At 50.5% G+C, this 25,376-nt stretch overlaps 10 protein-coding genes across 10 annotated transcripts; 5 read left to right on the top strand and 5 right to left on the bottom strand.

Annotated features, from left to right (window-relative positions):
• Nucleotides 1-159: 159 nt before the first annotated feature.
• N7506_006806 (uncharacterized protein) lies at nucleotides 160-1,519 on the bottom strand (the record flags this gene model as incomplete). The annotated part of the gene is made up of 2 exons (XM_056956099.1): nucleotides 160-1,279; nucleotides 1,404-1,519. The coding sequence occupies 2 exons, from the start codon at nucleotides 1,517-1,519 to the stop codon at nucleotides 160-162; spliced, it is 1,236 nt and encodes a 411-aa protein (XP_056810433.1).
• A 290-nt stretch (nucleotides 1,520-1,809) lies between these two features.
• On the top strand, nucleotides 1,810-2,579 carry N7506_006805 (proteasome assembly chaperone 4 family protein; the record flags this gene model as incomplete). Its single annotated transcript, XM_056956098.1, has 2 exons — nucleotides 1,810-2,028; nucleotides 2,337-2,579. The coding sequence occupies 2 exons, from the start codon at nucleotides 1,810-1,812 to the stop codon at nucleotides 2,577-2,579; spliced, it is 462 nt and encodes a 153-aa protein (XP_056810432.1).
• Nucleotides 2,580-3,100: 521 nt separating this feature from the next.
• On the bottom strand, nucleotides 3,101-3,989 carry N7506_006804 (C2H2-type zinc finger protein; the record flags this gene model as incomplete). The annotated part of the gene is made up of 2 exons (XM_056956097.1): nucleotides 3,101-3,625; nucleotides 3,681-3,989. The coding sequence occupies 2 exons, from the start codon at nucleotides 3,987-3,989 to the stop codon at nucleotides 3,101-3,103; spliced, it is 834 nt and encodes a 277-aa protein (XP_056810431.1).
• A 2,682-nt stretch (nucleotides 3,990-6,671) lies between these two features.
• On the top strand, nucleotides 6,672-9,015 carry N7506_006803 (transcription factor domain-containing protein; the record flags this gene model as incomplete). Its single annotated transcript, XM_056956096.1, has 2 exons — nucleotides 6,672-6,724; nucleotides 6,795-9,015. The coding sequence occupies 2 exons, from the start codon at nucleotides 6,672-6,674 to the stop codon at nucleotides 9,013-9,015; spliced, it is 2,274 nt and encodes a 757-aa protein (XP_056810430.1).
• An 890-nt stretch (nucleotides 9,016-9,905) lies between these two features.
• N7506_006802 (putative isochorismatase family hydrolase) lies at nucleotides 9,906-10,731 on the bottom strand (the record flags this gene model as incomplete). The annotated part of the gene is made up of 3 exons (XM_056956095.1): nucleotides 9,906-10,216; nucleotides 10,276-10,588; nucleotides 10,642-10,731. The coding sequence occupies 3 exons, from the start codon at nucleotides 10,729-10,731 to the stop codon at nucleotides 9,906-9,908; spliced, it is 714 nt and encodes a 237-aa protein (XP_056810429.1).
• Nucleotides 10,732-14,990: 4,259 nt separating this feature from the next.
• N7506_006801 (uncharacterized protein) lies at nucleotides 14,991-15,330 on the top strand (the record flags this gene model as incomplete). The annotated part of the gene is made up of 2 exons (XM_056956094.1): nucleotides 14,991-15,100; nucleotides 15,159-15,330. 2 exons carry the CDS (start codon nucleotides 14,991-14,993, stop codon nucleotides 15,328-15,330), a joined length of 282 nt encoding a protein of 93 aa, XP_056810428.1.
• A 582-nt stretch (nucleotides 15,331-15,912) lies between these two features.
• On the top strand, nucleotides 15,913-17,115 carry N7506_006800 (uncharacterized protein; the record flags this gene model as incomplete). The annotated part of the gene is made up of 3 exons (XM_056956093.1): nucleotides 15,913-16,014; nucleotides 16,063-16,489; nucleotides 16,550-17,115. The coding sequence occupies 3 exons, from the start codon at nucleotides 15,913-15,915 to the stop codon at nucleotides 17,113-17,115; spliced, it is 1,095 nt and encodes a 364-aa protein (XP_056810427.1).
• Nucleotides 17,116-17,625: 510 nt separating this feature from the next.
• On the bottom strand, nucleotides 17,626-18,827 carry N7506_006799 (heme-dependent oxidative N-demethylase family protein; the record flags this gene model as incomplete). Its single annotated transcript, XM_056956092.1, has 3 exons — nucleotides 17,626-18,031; nucleotides 18,083-18,205; nucleotides 18,256-18,827. The coding sequence occupies 3 exons, from the start codon at nucleotides 18,825-18,827 to the stop codon at nucleotides 17,626-17,628; spliced, it is 1,101 nt and encodes a 366-aa protein (XP_056810426.1).
• Nucleotides 18,828-21,368: 2,541 nt separating this feature from the next.
• On the bottom strand, nucleotides 21,369-22,591 carry N7506_006798 (uncharacterized protein; the record flags this gene model as incomplete). The annotated part of the gene is made up of 6 exons (XM_056956091.1): nucleotides 21,369-21,496; nucleotides 21,558-21,644; nucleotides 21,697-21,768; nucleotides 21,817-21,943; nucleotides 21,993-22,438; nucleotides 22,513-22,591. 6 exons carry the CDS (start codon nucleotides 22,589-22,591, stop codon nucleotides 21,369-21,371), a joined length of 939 nt encoding a protein of 312 aa, XP_056810425.1.
• A 792-nt stretch (nucleotides 22,592-23,383) lies between these two features.
• N7506_006797 (uncharacterized protein) lies at nucleotides 23,384-25,321 on the top strand (the record flags this gene model as incomplete). Its single annotated transcript, XM_056956090.1, has 6 exons — nucleotides 23,384-23,697; nucleotides 23,767-23,784; nucleotides 23,834-24,343; nucleotides 24,403-24,636; nucleotides 24,690-24,937; nucleotides 25,020-25,321. The coding sequence occupies 6 exons, from the start codon at nucleotides 23,384-23,386 to the stop codon at nucleotides 25,319-25,321; spliced, it is 1,626 nt and encodes a 541-aa protein (XP_056810424.1).
• Between the last annotated feature and the right edge of the window lie 55 nt (nucleotides 25,322-25,376).

Genomic DNA, 25,376 nt, shown 5'->3' with positions numbered 1-25,376 from the left:
ATCCATGGATATCGAACCCTTTTTATTCTCTCTTTGTACAGCGTAACACGTTTTGGCCCCCAAACACGAAAATGGGATAGGCAGACACAGCCTTGTTGATGCTCTAAAGCCTCTCCCGCTTTCTGGCCCCCTTCCCGACCTCTTCAAGCCCGTTAGACGTCAGACCCTGTCAACTTTTCGCGCCACCCAGTGTGAGGGCTGGTAAAGGTTTTGCAACATGCTATTAGGGTCCTGAATATAGCCACACGCCCGCCGATCACCGCGCTTCTCCAAGCGGAAGCCCATGTGCTCCACGAGGCTCAGCACCTCTTCCTCACTCAGCTCCACATTTCCAGGCTCCCCGATACCAGGCTCGTGTCCTTGTCCTGCATCGCCCGGTTTGCGGGAGTGGCCGTCATCAAAGTGCCACAGAAGTGGACCGACATTGATCCAGAGCCCATTGGGCTTGAGGCTGTGTCGGATCGCCTCGATGTAGCGAATCAGGTTCGGTGCCGTGTCGATGAAGAATACCGTCGTCACCGCGTCGAAGGTTTCCTGGTGATCGGGCTGCGCGTAGAGCACCGTGAAGTCGGCCGCGGACATCGACATGGTGCCGAGTCGTCGGCCGGCGGCGACTGCTTCTTGCATCGCGAGTCCTGGGTGCACATCTGGGATCTGGACCGGTTGAAGCTGCTGGGTGCGGGATTGAAGATTGGAGAAATGCAGCGCGAAGGGATGGAGTGTATGCTTTGATGGGCCGTCCGTGTGGTTGAGAACCCAGTTGCTGGCCAGCAGCTGGTGGTATGAGATCTCGTTTCCTTCGGCGTCGTAGCCAGCCATGCAGATCTCGAAGACTAGTCGGCCAAGACCAGCGCCAGGGACCAGAACGCGGATCTCCTCTCCGTTGTCGCGGCGGGTCTGGAACTCGTCGTGGAGATCCTTCAGGACGGGGTCGTAGCAAACTTCTCTTTCTGCTCGCCCTTCTAGACTCCAATCACGGTAGAACTGACGGATCGTGGAATGTGCCTTGTTCACGTCTGATGATGTGGCGATGTCATGCCAATTTTTAGTAGGGTCATCTTTGTCTGGAATGGCAGGGAGATCGAACGATTGCAACCCGAGTTCAACAATTGCATCAGCGATCTCAGCGTTGGTGTCGATGGCATCATCCACCCTGTTGAAGTTGTCCAGAATGGAGAATGGTGGCTCCGACAGCATCTGCCAGTGTGCCGATGGCAGGGCGTAGAAAGCCTGCCGCCGGCGATGAGTTGTATTCATGTGGGCATTTCGCCGATACTGCCTTGTCGGAATTAGTTGAGCGCTTTACAACAGATGATTCCGTATGCCATTCCAAGCTTGCGTCCAATTGGACAAATAGCAATCCCAGGCCATTATACATGAATGGAAGCCATATAGCCACCTACCTGAATGAGTCCACAGCGGCAAATAGCACTCTCTTCTCCTCGGGATCAGCAAAGGGATCAAAATCACCCTCCCATTCCTCCCCGTGGGGGTGTTGATGTTGATGTTCAGATGTCATAAGGGCAAAGGTTCCGTGACTGTGCCGACCCTCAAGATGAGATGACCAAGAATCATATACGCTCGACGCCTGAAACTTGACTCAAAAGAGGAACAACCCCAAGGAAAGTGACATACAACGTCGTGCGTATATTGGAGGGGGAGTCGAAAATAAGTGGGCAAAATATTCCTGAGGCATCCACACCGATTGGTGGGGGCTTGCGATGTTCAACGTTCCCCTTTGGATACCACCTCCGTCGAACCTCAGCCACCTATTTACGTTGTTTCTGCTTCTCGAAAAGAAATCTAGTCATGGCCACTGAAAATGCAATTCCTCAGCCGGAGCTGACTGCCCCAACTGTGAAGCCTACAGAGGTATCATTCACCTTGCCAAAAGCCTTCCATACAACAGCACATGTCCACCTTAACTTCTTGGGTCATTGCGCTATGGTCTTCCTGGCTACATCCAGTCCGGCGGATTCCGGAGGCTCCATTAAGCCAATGGGAAGCTTTGTTTATGCGATGCCCGATGTAAGTACACAAATCCGCCACCGTACCTCTTGCCCATCCATCTTCGGCTTGTTTTATCCCACATCTCCGTGTGCACGGGAGATCAAACCTCAGACTTCCATATGATTGCTCTAGGACGCGTGGCTACTTCAAGTGAGGGTATCATAAGTTGCAATGTTTATTGACGACACCGCCTTGGGTATGATCGCAATGACTGCGCTCGCATGTGGATCTCACCTGTCTCCGGATTCGGGAGGTTAACAGAGCAAGAATTTAGCAGAGATGGAACTTTCACATTCATGCTAGAGACACCGCTAACGTGTTTGCAGCGTACATCTTCAAAAGCAACAATAGCAACAACACTCTACACATCAGCACCCAGCATCGAGTACACAACTCGCATAGCAAAGATCTTGGCCAGACGGTTCTCTATTCCTGTCTATGTTGGATGCAGTATCGATCCTCACGCGTTGGGCTTGGAGGTGGCGGAAGAGATGGAGGGTCTTACCAAGACTATCAACGTTATTATGGAAAAATGGGAAGAGCACAAGAAACAGACTTCCGTTCAATAGCTGGATCGAATTGCGAAGAATCGGGCGATTTTGCGTTTGTGGATATAATACCCAATGATACATTTCGTGTCTCGAATTCCGAGGACACTCAGGTCTCAATCGACTGATGTTCATGCTGCGAATATCCAGATCCGCGTCATGCGAAAGGCTTCCATTTGTTTCTTCCCCCTTTCCGGCTGCTCTGGGCCGATACGCAACTATCCAAGCCTCGTGATACTCGGTCTCGGTGCCCATTTTTTTAAACCTAGTCCGGACATAGACGACGAAGCAATACAGTGGATTAGCTTTCGGGCCTCAGAGGTCACCGCACACGAGTGTCGGCCTTCCCAGTTTCATCATGGAAATGCTCAGATATTAAAGAGCTCTTGATCTTGATGACCAGCTCGGCGAGCTTTGCCCCGTATGAAGAAGGTCAAATCCAATATTAAAACTGTGTTATTCTGTTGTGTGTAGTGCAATCGCTATCGCTTCGTAAACAAGCCGGACCATCAAAAGGATAGCCCGGTCCTCCCGCTTCAAATTCAAATGGCCAGTCCGGTAATCATCCGACGATTCTGAACCGCATCGTTCAAGCGATTGTGGAACTTCTGGACATTTTCAAAGCGAGTAAACCCACAAGACTCGCTTTCCAAATGATTAAACAAAGCAGCCAGCGAGACAAACTCCTTAGTGCACCGTCCACGCTTGTTGAGGCAGTGATAGATCTTCGACTGATGGACAGGGGAATTCAAATGCTTGTTCAGTGAGTCCCTAGTGCCGAACCCCTTTGAGCAAAAGTAACAAATCCAATGTCTGCCGTTGAACGCCGCATCGGTAGCAGAGTAAGTAGAGTTACGCTCATCATGCCAGCCAATCTGCTTCTTGGTGATGATACCCGTGGGATCAAGCTGTGAGATGGCACGGTGGATAGATTCGCGTGTGGCATGGCGGGCATTGGGACACGCTCCGGTCTCCAGGTGGTGAGAGGCTCCGCTTGCGGTGACGAAGGTCGCGGTGCAGAAGGGGCACTTAACTTGTTTGCCGCGGTGGGTTTTGGAGTTCATATGCTATAGAGGATTAGTGACTGGAGCTGGTTAATATATTCGTGTACGTGTAGCGTACGGCCCGGAAGTTATTCTCGTTCATGAATTGGCGGTTGCATGGCTGGCAGAAGTTTTTTCGGTGACCACTGGCTTGCATGTGCTGCATCGCTGCCTGGGAGGTGAAGAACATCTTGGTACAAGTGTCGCATCCGTGCTTGGGCTTGTGGTGATTTGTAGCATTCATATGCTGCTGGCAGGCATTTTGGGAGCGGAATCGTCGATCGCAGGTTTCGCACTCGACTCGCACCCAGTGGTTGTATTCATCCATGTGCTCGTCGCAATCTTCTTCTTCATAGAATGTGTCGGTACAGTAATCGCATTCGAACATCGTGAAGGATGAAGCTCAAGCATGAAGCTGGAGGATGAAGCTGGAGTGAAAGTGGAGTGAAAGTGGGAAGAGCTCAAGATACTCATTTGTGATGGTGGGCTGAGCTGGACTTTCTGATCTCTCAATTACGCCTACCTGGTGCGTCTACACTTGTATGCTTGCCTTTTGTGATTTGTTTGCACTCTGTTTGCACGCTGTTTGCATTACGTCGATCGCACTCAAACAACTGAGCCCGATCCAAGGATCACCTCGGGAGCAAGCAGAAGACAAGACTAAAGGATTCACAAGGATTCACAAGGATTCACACTGCCCACGGAACCATATTACGTGGGAACAAGGTGTTCCGACGGAGCTGCCATTGAGTTTCCACTTAAGCTTCGGCTGTGAAACATTTCACGTGTTGTTGCATACATTACCTCATATTCCACAAGCTGTCTATATAAGGGGTATATAGCAGGGTTGCATCAGAGCTCACAGGTCCCACAATGCTCGAAGCGAAGTCAACACATACGAGGGGTTAAGAGACTTGAAGACAGATAGATCAAACCACTCGGCAATCCAACCGAATCGATCTGAGACATTCCCGTGGACTAGCAGGCGGAAGACGCCGGGAGTCTCATGTTTAAAAATCGTGACAGTTGGTCTGGCAAGCAAATCGGAAGAGCTCGGCGAGTGGAATTCGGTTTGAGATCGTTGTCCCGCTGTGGGGCCTGTTCGGGTGTCTCGAGTTCATCTATCACATACGCGTATATCCATGGATCTCGGTAGGGTTTGAGTATGAATGAACAGGTGCGATGTGGTCTGTGTGGGTGTATACAAGTGTATATGTACACTTACGCACCTTCGGCCATAGGGCTTCCCAAGACTACCCAGATACGTACGTGAAGGAAGTAAGTAGAACAAGCCAAGGTAAGGCGTGGTGGGGGGTTCGGAGACGGCCGAACTGCGTCCAAATCAATTTAGAGATGGGTGGAACTGTTTGCCGAGTTCAATTTCCGTTCATATTATGTATCGAGGTGCACATTCCTGCACGTGGACACGTACGAGTCAACACGGCTCAGCAGTGCAGATTGTAGCCCAGAAGGGCAATCTCACAGTACTTCGACTATCTAGTGGGGACCCTACGAGTACACCGCCAAATTGGGGTCAACGAAGTACTCCGATCTTCGTACTCCGTACTCTGTACGTTGGAGGTATCACAGACATACCACAGCCGTTGAGGCTTTCTTTTTCTGAGGGGGGGACCATGCTTGACACGTGTACGGAGTAGGCATGAACCCCTGCATACAAAGTAGGAGAGGACCGGGCCGGGGCTCTGTGTACAAGGCACACATGTCTGAGAATAAGCCTGCAGAAAAAAAGGCCAGGTAGACAACAGACTGGCACTTCGAGACGAGGATCCAGGCTCCATCTGTAACCGAGAGCGGGGAAGCCCGATACCGTCGACATGAAGAGATCGCCCGTTTCGCCTCAGCCGACCGGAGGGGTTCCGGGCAGTGCTGGAGGGGCCACTCACGGGCTGAGGCCGTCTGTGCGAGACCCAATGGCTGCATCTCCTGCATGGCATTGAAAACTGGATCAGTTGAATCCACGACGAGGAGTGGTCGAGAGAGGCGGATGTCTTCTCCGATGGCCACCAGGCCTGATTGGGAGGGAGCCCCGGGGGCTCGGGACGTCAGGTATGTCAAAGACGGCACGGTCCCTAGTCCCTAGTTGCGAACTGCCCCTTTCACCTTAGTATAAGACAAGGTAGTGTACTCCGTAGTCCCCCTGGACTGTATGGACAAGATAGGGTTCGAACGTTTTCGGGGGAAGTTCGGACGGGCCAAGAAGACCCAAAGAGGATTGGCTCTGGGGCCCGGGCCAGCCATCCGGCCTATTCCATGTGGTCCGGTGCATGACTTCCGAAGTCGATCATCAGGGCTTGTGCAGAAGATGATCGATTGGGCTCAAGGGGAAGTAAATTATTACCGTAGAATGTGTCTGTCAGGTACGGAGTAGATCCTATAGATCCTATAGTATTCAGATTCCAGCCTTTACTGAATTGTCCGAAAGGGAGAGGAAGTATACTCCGTACAGATAGCCACATACTCAACCACATACGCTAATCAGCTACCTTTCACCGAATTGAGCCTAATAGGACAAAGTTCGGTGGGCTGGGAATTTCTACATCTGGTATGCATCGACAGTGCCACTGCCGATCTCGGGAGTCGTGAAGTGGTCGTTTGGCGTAAAATAGGGAGAAGATAGAAGCGAATGTAATAGCCATACTCTATATAATAGCATAAGAGGACTCTAAGAGTATAAGACTCCAATACAAAATATACTATCGGCTCGGCTAGATCTGTCACTTTCGGCTGAAGATTCCCTTTAATTTCACTTTTATTCTCCGCGATCTGAGGTTTGGAAAATACGGGAACCGGATGGGGCCCTGTTGGTGATCGTAATACTTCTCGTCGATCGGGTTCACTTTTTTCTTTCCCTTTTCGCTTCTCCTCTTTTTTTCCTTTTGACGCATTCTCCGATCTCCCCTTTTCTCTTCACATTCCACCTCGGCAGTTGCAATTCGATTTGCCCCCCCATATTCCTGAATTCCTTATTCCCCGACAATGGACTTGCAATTCTCACCCGAATAACACACGACCCCAGACAAAAGCTGGCCCGTATCTTTGACTCCTCACAATGCAGCCTCACTATCGGGGGAACAACCCGGGCTACGAGCTGCCACCCGTGCAGTCCGTGACGTCGGGCGCATTCCCGGCCCCCCGCGGCCTTACTTTCCGCTCCACCGACGAGACCCAACAGCGGCATGCAGATGGCTCATCTGCTTCAACCCATGCCCCAACAGCTGGCCGCCCCCGCGACCTCGCCATATCAGCGTTTCTACGATTCTGCCTCCGGCTCCCCCGCGGATAGTGGTGTCCTGCCCGATGCGCCGCCCGTGGGCTCTGCCCCGGCCGGTCTTTACCAAACCAGTCCCGTCGGTCATGGCCAACCGACCCCCGCGCAATTACAACAGAAGCGCGCATATCGCCAGCGTAGGAAGGACCCCAGCTGCGATGCCTGTCGCGAGCGCAAGGTCAAGTGCGACGCCTCCGAGTCCTCCAGCTGCACCGAGTGTAATAACCGCAGGGTCCGCTGTCAGTTCACAAAGGAGACCAATCGTCGCATGTCCTCCATTAAGCAGGTCCAAGATTTGGAAAAGCAGTTGCTCAACACAAAACAACAATTACAGCACCTGCAGACGGGGATGATGCGACCGGATCGCATGGTGGATGATGAGGTGGTTGCGCAGCCCATGGTCAAATTGCCGGAAATCGAGTATCGTCCAGTGCGTCGGTCCAAGACGCCCATTGCGCAGGATTTCTCCGAAGTGCGCTCGAACCTTCGCCACTACGGCCGTGGCATCATGAAAGTACCGACCCCTTACCGCGCGCAGGGCGCAGAGTCGTTGGTGACGGGCAATGCGCCGGAGCTGCCGCCGAAGCGCTTGGCGGACCACCTCGTGGCACAGTACTTTAACTGCGTGCACTCGGGCCTTCCGGTGCTGCACTGGCCCACGTTCACTGCCGAGTATGAGAAGGTTTACCGGTCGGGAACCCTGCTGGGAGTCTCGAACGAGTGGGCCGCGGTTTTGTTTGGAGTGTTTGCTTGCGGCAATATCCACACGACGGAGCCGAATCGCGAGGAGGAAGGCAAGAAATACGTTCGTATATCGTGCGGGATCATCGACGTCTGGCATGACAACTTTAATCTTGACCGCGCCCGGGCGGCGCTGCTGGCCAGCATCTTTCTCTACGAGGTCAATTCCAAGTCCGCCAGCTGGGTGTGGATCGCGTCGGCCGTGCGCGTAGCTCAAGAGATTGGGCTGCATCTCGACTCTGGGCCCTGGCCCGCGATTGAGGGCGAGATGCGCAAGCGCGTGTGGTGGGGGTTATACGCTTGGGACAGATTACTCGCCCTAGAGATGGGGAAACCCGTACTGATCAACGACCAAGACTGCGATGTCGACCTCCCATGTCCGGTCGACGAACAGTACATCACCGAAGGGGGCCAGATTCCTGACGGCCAGCAAACCACACCACTCCTCGCGACCATCCACGTCGTCCGCTCGATCGGCCAGCTCACCCGCACCCTCCGCTCACCCACGATCAGCCCCGCGACTCTCGAGACTTTTGAACTCCACTTCAACACCTGCCTCGCCACATTCCCATCTCAATTTCACCCCAAAACCGACCAGGATCTCGACCCCCGCTCCCTCGCCCCGGTCATCTATCTCCAAAACGCCCGCCTCCTCCTCCACCGCCACAACATCTCCCCCTTCTGCCCAGACATCATCCGCGCCTCCGCAATGGACTACTGCGTCTCCACAGCCCTCGATACAGCCAACATCCTAGCCCGCTGCATGCGCAACTACCCCACCCACCCAAACCCCTCCAACGATCCCCGCGCCCACTTCGCCTCAAGCGCAAACTCCCTCCTCTGCACCCACATCTGGCGCTGCAGTCTCCTTCTCCTCTTCCGCGCCGAGTACGCCGGCGCTCTAGCCTGCGTCCAAGCCCTCGTCTCAATCGGCGACGTCCGAACCGTCAACGCCGCCTGCGGCCGCTACCTAGCCTTCTTCCTCCGCCGACTCCTAGCCCGCATCCGAGCCGAAGGCCAAATTCCCGACCTCGACCGCGACGAGGAAATGATGGCCTACGTCTCGGGTGATATGCAAGGCACCACTGACGGAAGTTGGGTATGGCATGGCTCTGAGACTGGATCGCAGCTTGAAGGTATGGGCGCGCGCTCAACGCCTAATGCCGCAGGCCGGCCTGAGACGGAGTCGGATATTGATTGGGAAGGATGGGATTGGATCGAGAAAACGGTTCAGGATCTCTTCACTGAACAACATCGTCAGGATTATCGTGATTCTCTCGGTGTGCCGAAGGTGGATGGTTCTTTGGCGCCGGAATCGGCCTCTGATACAGATAGGCGGTCGAGTTCCGCTCACTCACGCATGACGATTGCTAGCATTATTTAAAGCGGGTTCCTCATTTTGGTTTTTTTTTTTTTTGGCTTCTTTGGCTTTTGATTGGCTTTTTGATTTCTTTGTGTTTTTTGTTTTCTCTGGCTTCGGGGTTCAGCATCAGTACCCGGGTGTCTGGTCAATGAGCGATCTTGTTCTTTCCTTTTCTTTTCTTTTACCTTTGTCTTCTGTGTGGCGGTTTCATTTCGCTGCATCTCGCTTCTCAGTGTTTGATAATTCATCTGGCTCCAGGCTTGAGACCTGGTGAGGAGTTTTGCGAATACTGGTCCATTGTTGCGGCTTCGAGCTGCTTGTCCATATACCTATTCCTGTCAGATATTGCATCACCGATACCCCTGCCCACGCTTGTTTATAGCCTTAGCATTCTTTTGTATATATTCGCTGGCATCAGGATCGGATTTTGTGAATTTCGCTCTGCAATTGGCCCAGAGTAGGGTGTATTCGAATTGTAAAATGTATCGAGTGGTGGTCGAGGGCTCCACCCCCAGGCTGGGCATTAGTTCCATGCCTGGTTCCGAAATTTGCTGGTTTGGATACCTAGGTATGAGCATTGGAACCTTGGAAACAACAGGCTGGACACCAATTTCAAGGTTGTCTATCCTGGATTGTGGCACAAGCTTCGAAACTCATCCTGGTTAGTAGGTCTTCCCTTTACTCAAACCCACGTGAAGAAATGCAACTTGGAAGACTCGACAGTAAACATTAGCTTGTATTCATAGTTGACCATAACATGCTACCAGCAGATCTAGATCTCTCAAACACCACAGCAAACATCAGCAACACAGTCTTGATTCTCTCTCATCCCACCTGGACATCCCCAAGACCTCACCACCACCCATCTCTCCAACCCCATATTCCGTTTTCACCTTTCTTCGCCGACAAGCTTAGATCAAAGTCTGCTCAACGGGGAAAAGAGTACCGTTCTGAATAGAACCAGCGTGGTGACGGGCAACAAGACCGTAGCCGAACTGGTACTTGTCAAGGAAAGGCAGAAGCTCATCGAGACCAGGGGTCTTGCGCCAGTCGCGCATCAGGTCACAGACGATACCGAAGAGACCCATCAGAGTGACGCCGGCCTTCTCCATGCGACGGTTGGCATCCTCTGCGAGACGGGCATCGAAAGTACCACTGGCATCGGTGTTGGCGAAGACTTCGTAGCCAGCGTCGACAAGAGAGAGAGCGAGGAAAGAGGTGCCTGTCTAATCAGCGAAATCCAGACGAAAGGAACAGAGAATGTATGGATTGTCAACTTACAAACTTCAGTGACAATACCGGCGATAATCAACTGCTTCTTGCCAGTGGCCTTGACAGCAGCGCGGAAGTCGGCGTTGTCCCAGGCGTTGACTTCACCCTGGCGACGAACGAACGTGGCGTTGGGGTGCAGGTCAGTGATCTCCTTCAGCATCAGACCGTTAGGACCCTGGTCCGAAGAGCTGGTCAACACAGTGGGGAGGTTGAAGACGTTTCCAAGCGCAGCGTGGCCAATGATGTTGTTACGGAAGTCGTTTGTGTTGTAATCACGAACGACCTGCGCAAGACCGACCTGGTGGTCAATGACAAGAAGGGCCTGGAGAAAGTCAGATCATAAGACGACTCAAGAAATCACGCTGCACAACTTACAGCATTGTCCTTGTCGAGTCTGTTCCACGCCTGAGCGGGAATGGAAGCTGCGAGAAGCAGCGCGGCCTTGATACCAGCGGAGAAAAACATGATGACAGGAGCGGACTTGGGATAGAACCTTGGAAGCTGTGAGGAAAAGCTGGATGAGTCTGGATCTGAATGTTGTAAACAGCCGGGAAAGCAGGATGCTTTTATACCTCGAGCCTTGATGAGTTTCCCGTTTCGGAAGGGTAAAGGATGTCAAGACCGGATGCAATAATCATGACAAAAGACCATGGGACTCTTACCACACCTCGCTTATTACGTTGAGTTGAGGCATGGAACTGGGATTGTACAGCCAGACTGTGCTGTCAGTGCTTGGGATAGTCCATGGGAGGTTAGCGCGATGTCTTGGCATGCAGCATGAAATCCCAGGGGAACGGTGGTATGGCTGACTTAGATTGGATTACCAGATCATTACCAACGCACTATCTACATTCGGAGTATCCATATTCCATTTCGATCAGGGTCTCTAGTGTAGAGTGCAGGGGGGTCGATCTGGTTGGGTGGGCTTAGATTGATAGCTGGTATAGATCGGTGTTCAAATTTTAAACTTTGGAAGGCCGGTATAGGGTGCTGTTGAATGTATTCGTTCATTTTCTGAATCAGGTTTAGATTGACTGCGCCTAGTAAGGGTTTTGGGATACTTGGGGGAATGCTCGTCTTGGAAAGGTACGCAATTGCCTAAATGGGTGATTTCCGGGAGCATTGGGGTCGATAGCTTTGTTCTTCTTTGGTACTAGCATGGCTTCACGATCTTGTCTTGGGAGATGGGCTGTGTGATTTCACCTTCGTTCCACCGTTCCACCGGGATTTCAACCATGTGTGCAGGTTCTCAGACGCAGGTCGATAAGCGGCAATTATCCACGACTGGGTCTGGGGACATCTACAATCCCGAGCAATTGTTTACAGAAAGCCACTGTTATGCGAGATATAAGTGGAATTGCTCCAATCTTGGCGTTGCGTGCATGAACTGGTAGATGGTTGAAATCAGGCCCATACACATACAAATTGAGAACGCTGACTCGATTTGGAGAGATGCTGACAGACATAAGGAGCTGAGCTGGGTACTGAAAAGTCTACAGTAGAGGAAGGTTATCTAAAGCATTCTCGCAATCTACGCCGTTGGGGTAGGTACTTGGCCTCGAACTTTGATCGCGGACTACAGACTACCGGGGGTGGGTGTGCATTTCCGGTGGACAAGAGCTTGGGTGGAGGTGTGACAAGCCACAACGTTCAAAATTCCACTTGGTTGTTTTGGCTAGAATGTACGGAGTACGGAGTAGAGTATCGAGATAACGTGGGGCGCAAGATTGGGGAATAACACGGGAACCAGATAATGTTCTGTTCATTGAATCCTGCGCTGTTCAATTCTGGACCGGGTTAATTACCCGCCGCGAGATGGTACGGAGTAGCAGGGATTTAGTTATACGGAAGCATGTAGGCCATCATATCTGACATCAGCCGTAGTTAGAGCCCTGAAAAGTCCGGAAAACGTGGTTAGAATTGGATTTTTTAGCGTTCCTGGATCTACACGGCAAAGTTTCTGGATGTCGGGCATTGAAAGACTTGACAATTAAGCTAGTGATTTACTCCGCGGTGGTTATGCACTTTATAAGGTAGAAATCTTAGAGGATTTCCAAAATCCCCTCGGAATCCCAAAGACCGGGGGAATTTAATTGACCCTTGGTGGTTTTCTTTTCTCGGCTCGTAGACCCCCAGCAACTCCAGTCAATTCGAGTCTGCTCTGCAGGACTTTAGTTAGCGTGATTTAGCGTCTTACAAATAGACTATAATCTGCTTGTCAGCATACCCGAACCTTGAGCTAAGCTCACCTGGAAGGTGGGCCTGTCCGAGCCCGCTTTTCCCATGAATCATGTTGCCCGGCGCAAGCCCCCGAGCCTTGATTGATGGACCCATCGCCAAACGGACTGCCAAGGTATGAACAAGTACCAAACCTCCTGGTAATTTACCAATTTCTGGCTATCTTGTTCTTCCTCCTTTCCTCTCTTCCTCGCTCTGTCTCTGCCAAGTCCACACCGTAAATGTGTCGTGTCTTCGACACCAACGGATTTCCGATCTAAATCTCAGCCTTAATGCCGGGTTGACTTGGAATGCACGTCGCATGTGATATGTTAGGCGAGTGGTGCTCTCGGACTATTCGGGAATGTGGGGTTTGTCTTTTGCTATCTGAGACAAAACGTTGTTCTTCCCGTGCTGTTGAGCCTCGACAAATTCGGGATCATTTTGAACGTCTTCGGTCCAAGACATGATGACATTTCGGATCCGACCTTGACACTAACTTTGTTATTCCTTTTTCCTGCCCTTTCCCCGACTCTGCTATTTGACTCCCCCGTTTGCGCTGCAAAATCCTCCGATTCAGAAAGAGGCTCTACAATATCCTGAGATCTTAATCTGTTTTTTGTTTTTGTTTTTTTTTGGTTTTTTGTTTTTTGGTCATAATTCCAGGTTGTGACAACGACGAGACAGGTTGGCTTTCTGATATCGCCTGACTTGGAGATGGGTTGCTCCTCATTCCAGCCTGTCCCGCAAAGACTTGATTTACCAGTTGCCCCTGGAAACTTGAGTCGCATGCTTTGAGGGTTTGAAATGGTCGGACCAGTCATTCGAGAAGTGAGCATGGTTGCAGACACGCTCTGGCATTGTGCAGAGTAAATGTGGACATGTCCATCCACACTACGGAGTACGCCAAGCAGATCTTCTATATCCAAGTGAAAAACCAGACAAAAGCCTGGTTCACCTTCTTTCCAAGGTACATTACACTTCGAGTGACCTTGCTTCACCTCGCTGTAGGTAAGTCTTGTGTGGTACGGCAACAATCCTACCGGACGGTCCGTCCCGTCCCTACCATGTTTATTTCAAGCTTTTTGGTACGTCGGAAACTACCTTTTCGCACTCTTTCCCCCCTTTTCTTTCTTCGCTGTGCCAATGAAAAAGACTTGCGGGAGGAAGATGAATATCATACATATGATGGATTGACATGGCTCGATATCTACCATCGCAGAATACACGGCTGCTAGACGTAGGTTGGTGATTGCTCAGGTGATGACCTATTCTATCCTCACCTGAGCAATTCCGAGGTTTGGGTTATTTCATGGCTCTCTTCTAGGTTGGGTAGTGATAGTAAATATACCTCAACCGCTTCCAATGGCCTCCCTCTCGTAAGCACATAGTCTTGTTACGCCCAAGATCCAGGGGTCTCATCGTTAAGATTTCCAGAAGTGTAGCTCCCGACGTCGACCCTAATGCTCAACCTGGCTGGTGCCATTCCGACGTTCAGTGTGGTTATACCGAGATCAGATCGGTATTGATGATCCATGGATCTCAAGTGCTCACGCCTATGGCTTGTGTGTTCGGATTAATACATCCATCTCCAGGCTGGGCATTCAACCTTCGCTCCGACAATGCCGTGGTTTACACCTTTTCCGACGTCGGGAGATTACAGAGGACCTCGGGACTGAACCCGGCTTAGAGGCGGTAGTGGTCATACAATTTGTCTTTCGAAGTTGACACCAATTTGATACCTACTCAGCTATCTCACTTCCAAGGTTACAATGGCAATCCAGGGATTATCTCTTGCCTACTTTCACACTGTAAAAGCCATCGTTTGACAATTCTGTGTAGTTGCATGTCTCTTTATGATTTATTTAATTCCCAGGTTGGTCAAAATTGTCAGAGAAAACGTGAATATAAAGATTGTTTTGAAAGTTCCAAGGTTGGATGGCTGAGAATGCGTAGCGTTCAAATGTAGCGGGCGGATATATTTTGGACGATTCCGTGCCTGGACACCCCGCGTTCAGGAGTCAACGGTAACCAAAATCAATGCTTCTACCATCAGTCTTTGGAAAATTGATATTTTAACCAAACAAGATCACGAAAAGGGCCCAGTTCCAAGGCAGGTGTGGTGGCTTGAAACAAATACAGGGATAGATGCGGATGTACAGGGGTGTCTAGGTGAAGACAAACTACTAAGTTCCTCAAAGTATCATCTCGGGTACATTCTATAAAAATTAGTGAACCTGGCGAGGCAGAGAGAAGGCAAGTATGAATAGCTAGGCGACCCATGACTCAGGCAATTTGGCATGCCACAGCTTCCAGGCTGATCGACAACCGTTGTACTGGCTTTGCACGACCTGATCGTCGGGCTAGTCCTGCAGGTTTGCCTAGAACAGCAACAAGCGCCTTGGGCGTCCTTGTAGCTCTGCACCTCACTTTTCCTTGCTTGACTTTTTCTTTTCGCCTCCACATTTATCGCCTGACTCCCGAGGTCCAGACTAACCTTGGAAACCATGTCCAACCATCAATACGAATCGGTCTCCGCCACCCCCCACCCATCAACAGACATTTCTTCACGATGGAAAGTCGCTGCAGTCTTATTTCCCGCGGCTCAGCTAGTGGGGTCAGTTCCCCCAAAGTCAAATGGACACAGGCCACCAGAACTGACCATGATACCTCAGTTACATGATGCTGGCCATCGTGATCGGAGATACTTCACATGAGCTGCGTTTTGACCGCAAGGCAACTATCATCTCTGCTATACTCATCATTGCATCATCCCTTCTCGCGCTGGTTTGGATCGCGTGTGCAAAATGGCAGCAGCGAGATCTCCTCCTCCATCTCTTCATGTGAGTTGCGCCAGGGCCCTTGGGGAGGTTTGGCAATTGACCCAGCCGCAGTACGTACCTCGTCGTAAATCTCCTCGCCCTCATCGATATCCTCCTCCATATCAACGGAAACAATGCGCCAATGCGCGGTCTGCAGATAACCGGGCTCTGTCTCCCCATCGCCGTGTCCGTGACATGCGCTCTGGCAGCCATAATAAGATATTGGGAGGCTCGGCAGTCAAGTAGTAAAGCGTTGAGTGAAGAGGAGATGCAGCGAAGACAGTTGAAGCGCCTACTGAAGACGCGAAGTAGTGTTCCATCCCCTGAACTCATCCGGAATACCTACCGGTTTGACCTGCCCGAGACACAGAATGGTTGGAGTCCCCTGGTCCACTGAGTCCATTGGGAAATGAATACCAATGCAGTTGAAATAACCCAACAAAAGAAGTGCATAAATGCATAAAAAGTTCACGTGTAGTGGCAGGGCAGTTCCCGCTGGCAGCTCCGAATCCGCGCCAAACGGACCTCGGCTGTTTCCGACCGTCTTCAAAACTTCCAACTCGGCCTTTTTCCATTCTCCAAATCCTCCCACATCCTCTCTTCAAACATGCCCAAACGCGTCACAATTTTCGACCCGCCCGCGCAAAACCATTCCAAGGCGCTGATCGAGAATGTCCTCGATCTGACCCCGGTGGTCGACCTCGGTCCAGTACGGTCCCCCTCCCACGTCATCTACCAAATCTAACAAGTTCACTAGGACGTCTTCACCAACACGCGACCATTATGGCACCCCCCAGGGGCCCGAGGCATCTACGGCGGAGCTGCGATCGCGCAGTCTCTGTCCGCCGCCATGCGAACCGTCCCCGCCGACTACGCCGTCCACAGCATGCACTGCTACTTCGTGCTGGCCGGTGACTCCGAGATTCCAATCCTATATCACGTCGAGCGCGTCCGCGATGGGCGAAGCTTCATAACTCGGACCGTGCAAGCGCGACAGCGCGGCCGACCGATCTTCACAACCACGCTGAGCTTCAGCCGTGTCGGCAGCGGTGGTCAAAAGACTATCCACCACCAGGCTGCTAAGCCGCAGGTGACCTTACCGGAAGCTCAGCCGGGAACCCTTCGGGCGCTCAGTAACGCGGGCGGTGGTCCTTTCGAGTCGCTGAAGGCGGGAATTGTGAACCGTAGGTTGCTGGCAGCGGGTTGAGATAGTGATATTGGACTAATGTCGGTTTTGAAAATAGGCACGTCCGATAAGCCGGAGGAGAAGAAGGTCCGTCGCTATATTCGTGCCCGCGGCCATATTTCCGAGGAGGGTGGCTACCAAGCTCACCTATCGGCGCTGGCATATGTCACCGACAGTTTCTTTATTGGATCGGTTTCAATCGTGCATGACATCCCTCGGTTCTCCTCCCCTGCTGAGCTGGAGAAGCTACTGAATGCCCTGAAGAACCCGTCCGACCTTGACGACGAGGACGTCACGCGGGCTCTGACGGAGCTCAAGGAAGAGGAAGCGGCTGATCTCCGCCGCCGCATTGAAGGTGCGCTGGACAAGGCCGATGGAAATAAGGAGGATCACAAGGAGGTCGGTATGATGGTCAGTCTTGACCATTCCATCTACTTCCACAATCCGCTGGCATTCCGGGCGGATGAGTGGATGTTGACGGAGATGGAGAGTCCTTGGGCTGGCGAGGGCCGAGGCCTGGCGATCCAGAAGATCTGGTCGAAAGATGGTGTTCTAATTGCTACCTGCACGCAAGAGGTATGGCTCTTCCCTTCCGCGCGCTTGCCGCAACCCATGCTAACATGATTGAATAGGGCGTTGTACGCTTAAAGCAGGATCAGCCACCAGCACCGAAGCTCTAGAGAGACTTCATCGTCTGCAGGCTTCTTTCTTTGTACACCCGCTCCACCATTCGCTTCTTTCACATACTTCTCACTATAGACTTGGGCCTAGCTCTTTATATCCCTGCGATTTCTGATTTTGAATAAATCTTGTTTCATACTCAGACGCTAGCAATCCATTAATTTCCTTAAAAGATCAATCTGTTTTCATAGCCATAGGCTTCTTCATAATATCCACTCATCCGTTTCAAATCCAACACAGAAACCCCATAATGAATCACAACAACTCAGCACTCAGCACTCAGCACACGGAACTCAAAATCGCAATGTAACAACAAATGTTTAGAAAGAAAAAAGTAAACAAGAAATCAACTTTTGCGTTGAATCACAGAAAAAGCCGCCCAACCCAGTTTTAGTCTTCCAGAGACAAAGTGCGAAAGTAAACAGCCAGTATAGTATAGTACAAGAAACGCATTCAAACCTCAAGTTTCTCATCGTTTTCATTGATCTCACCCCCTCGCTCCCGGTAATATTCCAAAACCTTCGCCCCCCATACATCTCGGCCCTTATACTCGCTCACGTACTCGGGCCACGTCTTCATCTCCTTAGCCAAGTTCGCCAACTCAGCCATTGGCAGCTCATCGAGCGGCGTCAGATAAGTCTTGACACCGAAGACCAGGGCTCCTGTGCGCGGCAGGCGTCGGAACGTCTGCCTTTCGCGACGGATTAGGATCTGCGATGGCGATGGGTCGCTTAGTTCTTTTTCGCACAGGGCGTGCGGTCGGTAGAGGATGTCTGTGAGATTTTCTTCGGGACTTTTGACTTCGACGAAGTAGTTTGAGCGCTCCATTGGGGAATTTGGCGTTAGGCGAGCCAGGAATCTGAAATTGTTAGTATCTTCCGGCATTGTTTAGCGTTTAAGGCTTGCTCACTTGCTAACGGAGTTTGCGACCTGTTGGTGCCAGAGAGGAACTGGGCCATGGAGTTGCGAAATCGTCCATCCAATTCTTTGATTCACCGTCCATCCCGTGGGGAATACGGTGGCACTCGCTGCTCTGGTTCATGTTAGGATTTTGAAATATTCGTCTGTCCGTGTGGATCTTACAGGTAGTATTCCCCTTCCTCATTCATCATCAAAATACTGAGATCCTCCATTGTCAACCGAACAGCGGCTTCCAGTGCCTCGGTCAAGCCCTCATTAGCGTCGCGGCCACTAACAGTGAATTTGTCGCCGGTCATGCTATTTTCGATGATTTTTCGGTTTTCATGAGTCGACATGGTGAATGCGGCGGGGAATCTCTCGCACAGGAAGTCCGAGACTTCTTCTAATGCTTCCTGACATGATGCGAGGGACTCGGGTAGGCATTGGATGACTTTGCCTCGCTTTTCATCTAGCAATTGAGTGCGGACTCGGTGCTCGTCCATGTAGTTTTTGTCGAGGGTAAGCCAATTGTGGACGTCGAGCTTGCGGATATCCATCATGACGCGGTATCGATCTCTACCCTTGATAGGCTGTGCTGGGTATGGAGCCAGGCGCTTGACGTCGGATTGATTGGAGACATCTTTTGATTTCGACCCTGTGATTCTTCTATAGACACGGTGCAATGACTCCTTGTAATGTCTGACGACGCAAAGACAGACGACGATTGTGAGGGCGACGAGTGAGAAGGTTGTCATACTTTGCCGGGCTGGTTTGTCTTAAGTAGGAAGATGTTGAAGCTTGGGATTTCTTTTTGGTCGAGGTCGTCTGATCAAGATTTTTGAGTTTCAAATGAATGAAAAAGAAAAGAAAGGCTGAGCATGATGGAGGTCTGACCCGGCACCGAGCATATAAATAAGAATGGACCTGAAGACGGGCTATGAAGTCACCTAGCTCGGGACCAGGCAGCAAACCAGATGATCAGACGATAAGTCAGGTCAGCTCACGAGAAAAAGAATTAAAGAATTAAAGAATTAAAATGGATTGCATTCCACATTCCTTATTGAGTGCCTGGGTGGTACGCTCTAATTACGCCTGATACGCCCAGGGATTCCCCGCAAAAAGCAAGCCAAAGTTCGCCGGGGAGTACACATGATCCTACAAGTAGACCGGTAATTTTCATTTTTTTTCATCTTTTCACCGGGGTTTCAAGGTTCTACAATGTACGAAACTAGATTGTATGCGAGACAAAATCCAAAGGCTGTGCAAAATTAAAACTAAAAAGGAAAAAGAAAAATAACTAAAACAGTAATTCGAGAAAAGAAAAGGGAGAAAAAAAAGAAAAGAACAGAGTGTAGTGTGGAGGTGATGACAATCATGACAATGAAACCTTCGGCTTCTCACTGGTCAAGCAGCTCCCCTTACCAGTCGGACATGAGCGCTAGGTCAGGACCCATAAAAAACATTTAGTTACGCTATGACGGCTAACCAGCCCCACGATCTAGGCACAATTTCTTTAGCTTCGCATCTTCAAGCTCCCGTGGAGAAAACCAGGGCCGAAAGGGCGGTACTCGCCCGATATAAGGCGCCGGACTCGTTCGGATAGGGCAATGTCTAGGAGTTGATTCGAGCCGCGTAAGGCGCCTGCCCAAGTACCTAAAAGCCGAACCGAATGTTTGATTTAGGATGAGTCAAGTAGGGGCAATTTATTGGATTTATTTTTATACATTTTTTTTTCTTCCAGCTATTAGCCTCAGAGCTACGAGTACGTATTGCATTTGACTGGATCGGAGTGCGAAGCCAAGATGTATTATGTACCATGCACTCCGTACAGTAAGTACGGAAGTACATCAAGGCTGGAACAGGAGTACGGAGTAACATGGGCACGATATAGCGTCTCGTGTGGGGGCATCTAACGGGTCCAAAAAGCTCAGTTCAGCCCCGATTGTAAACCTTTGGAGAAGATCCCGGGTTTAATACAAGGTTATTAACCTTCGGTTTCCGGGATGTGTGTACAATTACGTAGAAGGTCGACACGTCTACGAGATCAGACATCAAGATGATAACCTCGGAACCTGTTAATCTAAATTGAATTGAACTGAACTGTAAATGTAAATTGTTTTACAATACTCCGTACTCCATAGGAAAGCTCCTAAAAGCCAAAAGCCGATCACCAGATTTCCAAATATCAAAATATCAACCCTTTTTAGAGGCTCCACCGGGGCCGCTGCAACCGCACCCCCTTTCGCGTAAAGCGCGTTTGCCGCTGTTATTCACTGCCGTCCTACAAAGAACTTTCTCTTCTCTCTGGACTTGGTGTACGGGGCCGGCGAAAATTGAAATTTTCATCGGTCTTCTGTACTCCCTGGTACTTTTTTTCGCCTCCCTGTCATGAATATGCATCACACAGACCACCCACCAGGATCAAACCGAAATCGATCTACATAGCATAAAACGTACGAGGATTCGCCACCCCTATTCAGCCGTTTGTTTGCCTGTTGCAATCATAACCCGACCTGCGGCAAATGAGTGGGTTGGTTCCTGATTGACTGGTTTCTCCTCCGCCTACCGTCCAATCATCGTCAGCGGGTTACGATTCTCGTGAAGTCTGGGCCTGTATCGGAAGAGGTGACGTCGAACCCTGGACCTGAATCACATTGACCACGCACCAATGCACGTCCATAACGTGCAGTTTTGAGAATCCCTCCGTCAGGTCCGAAAACTCTATCAACTTTTGGTTATTTGTCTTTGGCCCTGCGCACAGACGTCTCAATCAGCTGCCTATACGCAATCGCTTTGAAGAGCTGCGATTGATCGACGTGAGTTTGGATCTCTGCGAACCTCTCGCTCATAGGGGTATTGTATACCGAGCGCCCTGTACAAGCACGGAGTACGGAGTACCCTATATGGGGTGTGTGTGGATAATTATATCCCAGGCCTAGACTTTGGCTTGATTCTTTGCATTAGTTGCGCTCCGACCGCAAAGTGACAGGTCGAAAGCCAATCACAGGCTAGGAATGACGCCGGGGAAGATTGTCCAGCCCTGGGGATCGCCGACCCCAAAGCCCTGCCCTGTGGCGTGGTGGTCACATGGTCTCTGTCAGAATTGGCTGTGCTGACTTGACGCGTCGGCTCTCAATTCGGGCATGGCTTGGTCGTTAGGTTCGTGAAAGTCTTACCTGCCAACTCACTAAGCCGGAAAATGTTTGCACACTGTTTCTTCCTATACATTATAGCACTGAATCCTGCCAGCGAAGTTTTCAAGTTATGGACCCTGTCAGATTAAATAAGTGAAACTGTTATAGCTCGAATGTTTGCCCCAGAATAGCCTCCCCCAGATTCCACAGCTTCGTGGCGTTCTCAGTTCCACTTGCATGACGCGCTGGATCCTTTAACTGACCGTCGCTTAAATATGAGCCTGAGAGTTCTAAATTCAACAAGCCCATGTTAGACCAGTGCGCAGTGAAAGGATGCATCGGAAGACCCACCTGTAAGACTAGGATCCAAAGCTGCAATTAACGTAGTGGAACAGCCTTGTTGGAGACTTTTCCTGTCCGTGACTTCATAATCAACAACTGCAAAGGTTAGCTCCGTTGAGACCAGGGTCAAGGACAGGTGTCAACCCACTATTTTGCGACTTAACTCGGGCGTCCGAGATTGACTCTGAATCTACATGTCGCTGCAAGTTCGACGCAATGCCTAGTAATCTCGTTGGCAAATGAACCTCATGCATGGCTTGGTACATACTCCCTGGATGGACTGAAAATGCAGCAATATCCGTGCTAGGGAGTTTGCTAGCGATGTGAACAGCCATCAAAATCAACGCAGTCTTCGATTGGCCATATGCTTTCCAGGTATCATAAACAGATCCACCCTGTCAGCCAAATTAGCAGACCCCACATAAGAGACCCTGGGATCCATACCTTGAAATCAACATCATCAAACCTGATACCCTCAAAGCGATGCGCGGAGCTGCTGACATTCACAATGCGTGCCCCGGGCCCCGCAGCACGAAGCCTGGGAAGCAATAGACCAGTGAAGAGGAAAGGACCGATGAAGTTCGTTCCAAATTGTATTTCCAAATTATCCGGCGTTGTGCCATACGGACAGGCCATTAGTGCAGCATTATTGATGAGCACATCGAGATGATTGACTTGTCTGTTGACTTCCGCCGCAGCTGACCGCACCGAAGCCTGACTGCTCAAGTCGAGCGCGATGAAAATTGCATTGACCTCGGGGTTCAAATGAGATATTTTCTCGATGACGGGCTGAATCTTGGCCCGGTCTCGCCCGGCAAGTATGATTGTTGATGGCGATTGCGATGCAAGACAAAGTGCCGTTTCTGCGCCGATTCCACCGTCGCTGGGGCCTGTGATTAAGACTGAATCCGAGATACCCGCGTTAGGCGGTCTGTTGTGCAGAGAAATTAGAGATTAGTCTTACATGTTCGTCCCTTGATCCTCTCGGCATATCCGGCTACCACTTCGTTTCCGGTCGACGACCATGACCATTTGGGGGACATTGCAATAACCTTTGAATACTTAGAAATTGGTTCCGAGTCACAGATCAGAAAGGGAAGACTTTGAGAAAAAAATATATCGCTTGTTCCGGGGATCTAATATATGGTCGACAAAGCTGACATTGCGGGCTAGCGGGCTTAAAGGTCTAAGCCCCGTTTCTCGAGTGGCCGCAATCTCCTAAATCCGTGGATGAGAACTCAAGTAGGTTGATTTACTTTTGGATCAATAACAGCATGGAATCTGGAGGTAATGGCACAATTGCAGCTATATGATAATATTGTTGATGTTCATATCAATTCATGTTGTGAACATAGCGTAGGTGGGAGCTCGGATTTTCCAGAGTTTCCAAGTTTGAGCAATTGAAATCTAATAGTTTTCGAAAAGACTTTCTCTAGACCTGCTTTTTCCCTCCATTATTCTGAGAGAGTTGGTTGTGTTTGAGTCCAGCTGTCAGCTTGCTGGTGTAAGCAGAGAAGATAGAGAAAGCCGGCTCGGTCACCACACAGACTGAACCCATTGCTGTCAATATCTGGGTCTAGCTAGAAATCATGAGCGAAAGAAGTAATATCAATTCAAGCTTTTCGAGATGAAGAAATTGAGCTCCAATTTCGAGAGCCCCGCAATGTCATCGAAGGGCGCACTGACTAATGGTGTCCACCCCCGGGGTACCGCGGCCGTCCACAGCCATGCCATCACCTTCTCGGTGTTGAATTCTCTCCTGATCCAACACTTGACGCCGAATAAACAATCGTTTCGGGTCACTTCGCTCTTCATCGTCAAGATTGCGACACGAGATGCCTCACACGGAATTGCAGTCACCCCCAGGGCCCAGTTCCGACCCAGATGACTCAATTACACTATCAATGCTGCATTCCCAGCTTCATGAGTCTCTAACGGTATCGCCGATGCACAAGTCACCGGATGAGCAGCACTATCTCGAGGATCTCAACGAATCGCGATCTGTTGATCTTTCCCGTGCCAGCGCAGTCATTCTGATCACCACGCTTAGTGGAATCACCTTTGTTGGCAGTATGAGTGGTGGACTCTTGACTGTTGGTCTCCCAACCATCGCAAAGGATTTGGACTTAGCCAACAACTTGTTGCTCTGGTGAGTAGAGCCCTTATAAGATGAGCCAAAAGAGCTGGAATAGTCTGACTGCATTCCTTCTTGCTACAGGCCTGCTTCTGTATACTCGTAAGTCTGACCCCCACATGAGATTCGATCCGTGAGTAACATGATGTAGTCTTGCAAATGGTTGTTGTCTACTTCTCGCAGGCTCAATGGCTGACTTTCTGGGCAACCGAGTGATCAATTTGACCGGGTGCTTTCTACTTGGCACATTCATTCTGGCATGCGGTGTATCGCAGACCGGCATTCAAATCATCTTGTTCCGCACTTTCCAAGGCATTGCGACATCGATGTGCCTTCCAACGGCATTCAGTATTCTGACCGACGCTATGCCAACAGGTAAGAGAAGAAATATTGGATTCGCCTGTCTTGGACTAGGACAGCCGCTTGGATTCTCGATGGGGCTCGTGCTAGGTGGTCTTTTTCAAGGCTCATCTCTGGGGTGGAGATTCGGATATTACCTGTGCGCAGGAATTTCCATGGTTCTCACGATCGTGAACTTCTTCAAATTGCCCAAGGATGCCCAGCGCGAGCCATTTTCATGGCGGAGGCTGCGCTCAGAAATTGATTGGATCGGAATCGTTCTGTCAAGTTCTTGCTTGGGGATCATCTCTTACGTATTTGCGTACGTTATTTGCTCGTGTGAGTGCAAGCTTTCAGAGATAGTAGCTAATATCCTTACAGGACAATCACCGACAGCCCGTCAAATATCCGCCGGGCAGAGAATATCGTCCTGCTGTGCGCCGCTGCAATCATGATTCCTGCATTTATGGGATGGATGAACTGGCGTGAGAAGAAGGGGAAGTCTGCTTTGATTCCAACCAGCTTGTGGAGGAATACCGCATTCACATCGGTCTGCGTGATGGTGCTGCTTTCCTGGGCTGTACTCAATGGAATGGAAACAATACTCAGTCTGTTGTGAGTCACCCCGGATGGATAATTTGCCAGTGCTATGCTGACCACTCTCACAGCTTCCAAGAAGTCCAAGATCTGTCTGCTTTCCAGGCCGCTCTTCGATTTTTGCCCAACGTGATCATTGGTATTTTACTCAATGTTGGCACCGGGTTGCTAGTCCACCGTCTTCATGCAGATCATTTGGTGCTCGTCAGCACATTCCTGAGCGCTGGCTCACCGCTTCTGATGGCAGTCATAGATCCAAGTTGGTCATGGTGGTACTGTGCATTCTGGGCTGTGCTTCTAGGTCCCCTTTCAGCTGATGGTAATGAATATTGCTCTTTCTTGTGGCTCTTTCTTGTGGAAAAAGTATCCCTTCTTTTTTCAAATGCTGACTTTCTGGACAGTGATCTTTACAATTGCAAATCTCATTATCACCGATGCCTTCACGCCCAAAACGCAAGGCCTGGCGGGTGCAGTGTTCAACGTCGTCGCACAATTTGGAACATCTATTGGGCTTACCATTTTTGCCATCATTTCCGCCGGCGTCACTCAAGGGTCTGTCTATTCAGACAAAGCCTCACCGGAGGCATTGATGATCGGGTATCGCGCCGTTTTCTGGACTTGTTTTGCGCTAATGCTGGCAGCCTGCGGAGTCGGTGCATTGGGATTGCGCAAGATAGGAAAGGTTGGATTGAAGAGAGACTAAGTTGATTTTGCCCAGGTGTGAACAATCGAAAATGCCGAGGTAGACAAAATGTAGA

This window comes from Penicillium brevicompactum (genome assembly GCF_028827555.1).
Source record: "Penicillium brevicompactum strain IBT 35665 chromosome Unknown utg000005l_segment0_segment0, whole genome shotgun sequence".
NCBI lineage: Eukaryota > Fungi > Ascomycota > Eurotiomycetes > Eurotiales > Aspergillaceae > Penicillium > Penicillium brevicompactum.
This window is presented reverse-complemented; position numbering and strand designations above follow the sequence as displayed.